This window comes from Aquila chrysaetos, chromosome 7, assembly GCF_900496995.4.
Source record: "Aquila chrysaetos chrysaetos chromosome 7, bAquChr1.4, whole genome shotgun sequence".
In the NCBI taxonomy this organism is placed as follows: domain Eukaryota; kingdom Metazoa; phylum Chordata; class Aves; order Accipitriformes; family Accipitridae; genus Aquila; species Aquila chrysaetos.
In genome coordinates, this window is record NC_044010.1 from 34,123,108 (window position 1) to 34,130,804 (window position 7,697).

General features: G+C 40.4%; 1 protein-coding gene across 1 annotated transcript in view; it reads left to right on the forward strand.

Moving 5' to 3' along the window:
- PCP4 (Purkinje cell protein 4) overlaps positions 1-7,474 on the forward strand; it is a 55,487-nt gene extending 48,013 nt beyond the window's left edge. Inside the window, exon 3 of the mRNA XM_030020571.2 lies at positions 7,124-7,474. Coding sequence (XP_029876431.1) covers positions 7,124-7,251 — 128 coding nt within the window. The 3' untranslated portion in view covers positions 7,252-7,474. The remainder of the gene's footprint in view (positions 1-7,123) is intronic.
- Positions 7,475-7,697: the final 223 nt, after the last annotated feature.

A 7,697-nucleotide genomic window follows, 5' to 3' on the forward strand; every position in this document is an offset into this window, starting at 1 on the left:
CAACTAATTACAAGGCTGCCAGGGATTCAGGTCTTTTGCAAATGAACACCAAACTGGAGATTAACCAGTAATATCACAAGAACCAATGGCTTTAAATTACTGCATCAGTCTAGGAAAGTTAGACCAAAATTTCATAGAGTTTTGTGTTGTGACATCAGGAACATGCATGTGAAAAAAGTAATGTCTGAGAGGTTTGTGCCTAGACACTAACTCAGGAGGCAGACAGAGCTAACAGAAAGGCCAATAATATCCTGATGCAGTAAGGTCATTCTAGACAATGGGAATATTGCATCACACCAGCAGTATCATGGAGTCTGTCTCTCAAAATGCATAGGTACTGTGCTAATGAGCTTTCATCAGCCCACTGTGCTATAACAGGCTCCTCATATAAATAATTCTCTTTGGATCATCCTGTCACTGGAGGGTTGCTGAGGCAAAGTCCTCACAGCAGCTTGTCTCCCCACACCACAGCTGCAAGCCTTATACCTTAAGCTAGTGAGGTTGCAAAACCAGTGCAATGCTCAAGGCTCTGGGAGATGTTTGTTCCCGATACCACAGAGAGCAACAAACTGTAGTTGCTGAGCTGATGATCTCGGAGAGGCCTCTAATTGGCATTTCACTCAGCAAAAGAAAAGGCTAGGAAATAAATAAAAGGAGGCAAGATCAGATTAAGGCTCTCTTCTTCATGCTAATACTATCTTCCTTTCTCCTCTTGGGCTTGGGCAACGTCCACTCCCCTAACATTGCCATCTTTTCAGCTGCCTTGTGAAGTGAGAGTCTGCTGGGGAGCAGCAGGGTGACCAAAACAAAGGCTCAGAGCCAGCCTGCTGGGTAATGTGGCCCCGGCAATTGACTGGAGAGTTTTTATTGTTGAGAAGTAGACTGTCTCCTTTCTTCAGCCACAAGGTCAGTTATGGTGTTATTTTTCCTCATCTCGCACAGAAGAAAAAGGCTAGATTGAGTCCCCTAGAAGAAGATGAGACCCTGTCTTTCACTTCCTCACTCCTCAGTTGAATACAGAGGGGGAAGAACGGTCACATTAACTCTTGGCTTTCAAAACTGGTGCTTGTAAAGAATTAAATCTGGCCTCCATACACATAAGCACCCATACATTTTCTCTAGCTGGCTGGTCGCTTTGTGGAGTCTAGTGAGATAAAATGACTCTTTCCATCACATAAAGGTAAAGATAATGCTCCACATGAATGTCAACATTCATGAGATTCCTGCCCATTTTGGTCCTCTTTAATTAGGGACTGTTCTGCCTCATTGGACAGACTGGTGTAATAGCTTGGGATCAGAGTAGCATAAAGATTGTCACAGCTTGAATGATCTTTTGAGCAGTGGGAGGTAATGATCCTGCCTTAGGCAAAATACCACTTCTGGCATGTTATGGGGCACTGTGGTTCTGTCCCACACTTCATTTAGTCTTTTTCCAAACGCTGCAGTTTAGCCCCTGAAAAATGCAGTATTTTTATGAGTATATTCCATCTTAAGTATAGTCCCGTAATTCCTGTTGAATGTGGGCTGGGTGAGCAGGGGCGGAGGATAGCACTTAAGACGTGAAATGCCAGTTAGAGGCTCCAGCCCATGCAATTTTTCATGCTGAATGTTTTTCCAGAAGGTGACAAGTAATCTCTATTTCATCTGGAGGATGGAGAAATTCTGAGCAAAGAGTGGGTCCACTTTTCCCCCAAGTCCATCCCACCAGCTTTTGCCCTTCCATGAACACTAGTCTGTATAGCCTGTGTTCAAGGGTCACAAAAGACTGCTTTAGGCTTTTAGCTCATATGGAATAAGCAGTGTTTTCTTTTTCCAGTGTTGTCATAATTCATTTTACTTTATAGTTGAAAAGTAAATGAAGGAAATAGCTGAAGGCATTTTTGTGAATAATTACACTTGCACCACATTTCTTGAGAGTTTGCTGGGTAGATTTGTGTGCAAGATCTGATTGTTTTCCTTGTTACAGGCAGCTTCATTATCCATCCAGTGTTTGCAATGGATTATGAGGCACTGTAGCAGATTACGGAGACAGCATTCTAATGTTTCATCTGGAAATGGAATAAATAGATCTTTTTCAATTGCAATGATGTGAAATGAGCTTTCAGGATGTTAGATTTGGAAAACAGCTAATTAGATGCTGTTTCAGGCTCTCCTGCTGGGATGACTATTGCATATACTGAAGTAAAATCTGCACACTGCAAGTTGTCTGGGTCTTTAGTCCTGCAAAGCAGTCTGTGGCACCAGATTGGTGGTGGGACATGGGGTGCTCCTTATGATGGTGGGACTCATCAAGCAGTTGGTGATGTGCTCCAAGGAGTTTGTTCCACTACAACTCAGATTTGCCTGAATTGACACACGGCCAGAGTCAGTCCACGTTAAACACAGGATTTTGAAAAACTCATCAGATACCAGACTGTTGTTATGGCCAACCTATGACTGTTGGCGTGGGATTGTTCTGTTCACCTCCCCTGTTGGTGGTGATCACAACCCAGCAGGGACATGTGCTGACTCCCTGGCTTGTCATGGCATGTTCAGAAGACAAGTGGGAGTCACTATCTAGGAGTGGGAATTTGGACTAAGTATGAAGAAATCTTTCAGGGAAAGCCTTGAAATATCTGAGTGTAGTGAGAAAGGTTAGGGGTTTTATTTTTTATAGTGCTAATGAAACCAAATCCCCTCAGAAAGCGTAAAGTACAGGCCAGTGTGTATCAACTGTTTTTGATTTCTGAATCCCTCAAAATCACAAGTAGCTTGTGAATTGAAGTCTACTGACAACAGTCTTGTTCTTCCTAGTTTCCTTATGTGAGCCTGTGGTAGTCCACGGATCCTCAGATATCCACGTGGAGGAAATCTGCACCTAGTCTAGAATGTGTAGATACCAACAAAAGTGTGTGCACGTGACTGAGGATGGGGAGAGAATCCAGACCTACCTTTATTGCTACATAAAGGTAGCTTAGAAAAAGCTGGCTTGTTATCAGACAGAATGGTTGGCCCCCACCAATAGGAATTAAAAAGCAAGTCCAAGAGTAAAGCCTGTGCAAGTGCTTATCTGTGCTCTGGCCTGCTGAGAGTAGAAATTTCCTGGATTTTCAGATCACTTCCAAGCTAGTGATCCCTTGTGAAAGGAGAGCTAGGAGTGGGAGACAATGAATGAAAGAGGGATGTTTCTATGGGCTTGCTTTCAGGTCCCTGCACAAATTTCACAATTTCAGCATTCAAACTTAGCAGCCTGCATGTTTGAGATATATGAACAACTACTGACAAGTAAAAGCTAGTGTAGCATAGGTGCATATATAGCAGAAGGGTGCAAAAAGGCTTTCAGTCACTCGTATTGGTGCAGTGAGGTCATCTCTAGTCTGCGCAGGTCCCAAGCACAGGCTGGGTTTTCACTGTAATTGAGTGGGTCAATTCTTAATTCATAGAATCATAGAATGGTGTGGGTTGGAAGGGACCTTAAAGATCACCTAGTTCCAACCCCCGTGCCATGGGGGGTTGGAACTCATGTTCTTAACGCTAACTAACCAGTAAAACAAAAACAGTGTAGTTAGCGGGTTGTGATATATTTTAAATCATTAGGCTACTTCTAGTAAAGCAACTCAAGATAAAAGCTAAAATCTTTTTCCCTTAGCATAGACAAAGCCAAAGAAGGCACACCACTTAATTCTCTGTCCAGATTGACAATCCATCTGTTAAAGTATCTGTGTTGTGACAGTCATCAATAGAAGATGGTTTGGGGACAACTCCCAAGAAAATCCACTCCCAAAATCTAGGAAATACCCCATCCAGCTCTTTGCAGGACTTAGAACTCTTTAGGCAAATATGTCTGTGTATGTCTATATATATTCATATATATTCTCTATATATTCAAATGCGGATATACCAAAAATGTATATAGAAAGAGAAAGATGGGCGTAGGGAGAAAGGAAACACAGATATGTCATATACATTATAGATAGATGATATACATGTTTTATAATGTACATTATGCATATATGTGTAGTCATACATATATTTCTATACCATCTGTAAGCTAACAGTGAATTTCTTCATTACCCATATAAATCTTTTGGCCCTTTTGAACACTTCTGATTTCTTAATCTACAAGCCTAAATCATGGCTGTAAACTTCTCATCCTACCATTTCTCCTTAGTGACGGGAAAAAGAGAAATACAGAAAGAGTTCATAAGGAGTTTTGGTTTTGGTTTCAGCAAGAATGGGTCAAAAAATAAAAGAAAGTCAGGTAGATCTTAAATATGGTAAATTATTGTAGATCTTCAGGTATGGTAGATTCTTGTAGTACAATTGATTTCAAGGCAGTGATGATGATTCACATCAAGCAAAGATTAACTGGCCTGGAAATTCTAGAGAAAAATTATACTAAGTGTTGGATTTTCTTAAGTCTATAAAATCTTAACGTAAGATTGCTGAGTCACTACTGCAAGTTAACATACTACTAAGACCTGGCTGTAATAGGAAATGAGTTGTAGAAGCCAGATTTCATCGAGAGGTATGAAACCAATTGTGTCTGCTCATCCATCCATCTGGTTTTCCCTATTGACGTTTCCAAGGGACAGTAATTTATATACTGAAAAGCTAAAATTGATGCATAAACTCCACTTTTGTTTTCTCCTGTTAAGATGGATAGCTGTGTCTAGTAAATGGCTAGGGATGATCCTAAAATTCAGCATGTTACAACAAAAATGAAAATAATGAAGCAATGAGAAGACTAGTCTCATCAGTTTCAAAGCAGATTAAATGCTTATTACATTACTGGTATAAACATTTTGATAAAATATTTCTCCATAAGGAGTAAGTGTATTTTGCCTTAAGTGATACTCTTCTCTTTAGAATAAGTTAATAAGACCCTATTAACAGAGGAGAGATTCTGACATATGGACAAGTAAAACAGTTTTTATTTTCTTCTTACTGATATCACAAAGTGGTTGCTGTTACAGCTAGCTGATCAGGCTATTCATTTTTTTTTCACTCAAAAATTTCAAATGAAAAGTATATTTACATGTTCTGACTGACTATTTGTAGTCTTTAACAGGATGATTTAAAGTTCTTTTTTGGTTTGCTTCCATATACAATGTTGTGATTTCTTGTCTTAGTTCCCTTTAAGCCCTAAATACCAAATCAACATCGATGCCCCAAAATACCAATAGAATGGTACTAAGTCACTGTCAAAATGATAATTCCTTTTGAAATTTGATTTAAAAAATAATCTCCGTTTGTCTGCTGTGTACACAGCAATGTGGAGAAGGTGGTATCTGGCAATAGGGTAATTTTCACAAAGTGTTGTTGTGTTATAGTTATTAGTTTAGGAACTGGTACAGAAATTTCTGTTTCTTTAATAAGCCACTCTAAATTTCAGTATATAACATGGCTTTAACGGGAGAGTTCGGTTTTCTCCGTCGCTATGTCAACAACTTATGAGCATAAGGAAGTCTTTTCTGACCTTCACCTCCCTTTCCCCATGAAAAATAAGGCAATAAGTGTATTTCTGTACTTAAGGTGGTTGTGTTGCTCGAATAGTTATACAAACCGTGCAGATTCTGGGATTTAATGGCTGTGGAAGTGTGATGTAATGTTAGTATGATTCATTTTCTTCCATAAAATTTTAGTTTTGATAACCTAACTTTTCATTATACTGCATAATCAGAGTTTTGGTAAGCTCTCAAGCTATTCTTCCTCTCCAGACTTTCTCTTTCTTCTGACATTTTCATCTTTCTTCTTAAATGTTCTTCTAAGTAAAACAAAATATTAAGTGAACATTTCTTTTATGTTAACATAGGTGCATTTATTTGGTTATTGTAGTTAAAATAAAATCAGTATGGAATATGCCAAAACCTTCCCTTTAAATATTTGCCCAGTTTAGAGTGGATTCTGGTCATGGGAAATGGACACAAAAATTGAGTTCTAAATAAGAACAAGAAGTAAAGGCAAGAAAAACTGCAAGACTCGTGCTAAAATCATGAAATGGCACCCCTGCTTTCTAGTGGGAAGGAGAGAGAATGGGGAATAAGTTCTTTTCATTTTAATAATACATTGAAAGTGTTTCCCTTGATCTGCATTACCAGTACTTGAGGATGAGCATCCAGGAGGTATTAATCTCAAGAATACAAAGCAAAGTGGTTCAAAATGGGTGAATTCCCACAGCTGTTTTAAGTAGAGCTGTCTGCAGACTCCTGGTATGACGTTCACTGCAGGACTGGGATACAACAATTACATAAGTGAGTTTTAACAAACTAGGTTATAGAGAAGAGAAACTCAGTGGTATGATGAGGTTAGTGGAGTGAATGTGTGTTCTCACTTTGTTAGTTCAGGCAGATTAGGGTTATCTTCGCAATGAGGGCAGGAGTTTTCCCAGGGCTGCACTTTCAACACGTAGGTGGGTGAAGCAAAATTCAGCAAAGTCAGCTGGGTTGTCCATGTGGAGGCTGAATGCAGTTGAATGAAAAGCTGAGCACTGGGAATAAAGGAAGGCAAAGAGCCAAGGATCGAGGCTGAAAGGCAACAACAGAGCCCGGAGAGAAGTGAGGGAAGCAGCACGGTGGCAGAGAGGTTAAACATAAATGATTCAAAGGGGAAGAGTGGTATATGTTGAAAGGGTTGAGGCAGGAAACAAGTGAAAAGGATGGAAATTTGCCTTGGGAAGTATTATCTCTTCCTTTAATGCAGGAGGTGTGATAGGAACAGGGTCTTAATCCTTACTTTAAAATATTTTAAGGTGCCATTGCTTTAGAGTAAACATGGGGATATGAGTAACTTCTACCCACAGGGTGGCACAGGAGGGTCCCTCTGCCTCTCGCTTAGCCCCCCAGGCAGGAGGGGACTTGCTCAGATGTGAGGGTGATACTCGGTGACTGCTGAGCACCAGTTGGATGTCACTCCTCAGTGCCTAGCTACCAACTGCTGTCACAGACTCTGCCGTTGGGAAGGGGTGGGGGCTTTGATCAGCTGTGTCTGCGGAAACTGGTCGCAGATTTTTTTCTGAATATGCGCCCCATTGTCACGGCTGTGTCTGTGAAGGAGAGAGGGGCAGGTTTTTTCACCTGTGCTGTCCAGTGATTATGACTGCTTGAAAAAACTGTTCATGTTTTGTTTTGTTTTCTTCGAGCAGATGGGCAGAAGAAGGTTCAAGAGGAATTTGACATAGACATGGACGCACCAGAGACAGAGCGGGCGGCTGTGGCGATACAGTCCCAGTTCAGAAAATTCCAGAAGAAAAAAGCGGGGTCCCAGTCTTAGTAGCTACCTCAGAGCTTAAAACAAAGTAATCCTGAAATGATTTATCAAGAAAATCAGAAGTAACATAAAGATGCATGTACAGAAGTTATCAATATTTAAAACCCCATTGGCACATAACAAACCCTGAGCTTGTGTGTGACTTCATCCCAGATGTTTCACGCCCATTATCCTCTGTAACTCACCATTTTACTTGATGTTGTAATAAAAAGTTAGGGTGAAGTAATTAAAGTGTCTGCCTTCATCTGTCTTTTCATATTAATCCAGCAACCACAGCGTTACAAATGAACTCAGCCCAGATGCCTGTTCTCCTCTTCACGTAAAGCTTGGAGACATAAGAGCACCGTATGTTACGAGGTTTTTGCTGAGAGATGAGAGCATGCATCTCAGCCCTGCTTACCTCATTTGGAGAATTCCAGCTGCCAGCCAAATGTGGCAATAAAATTACT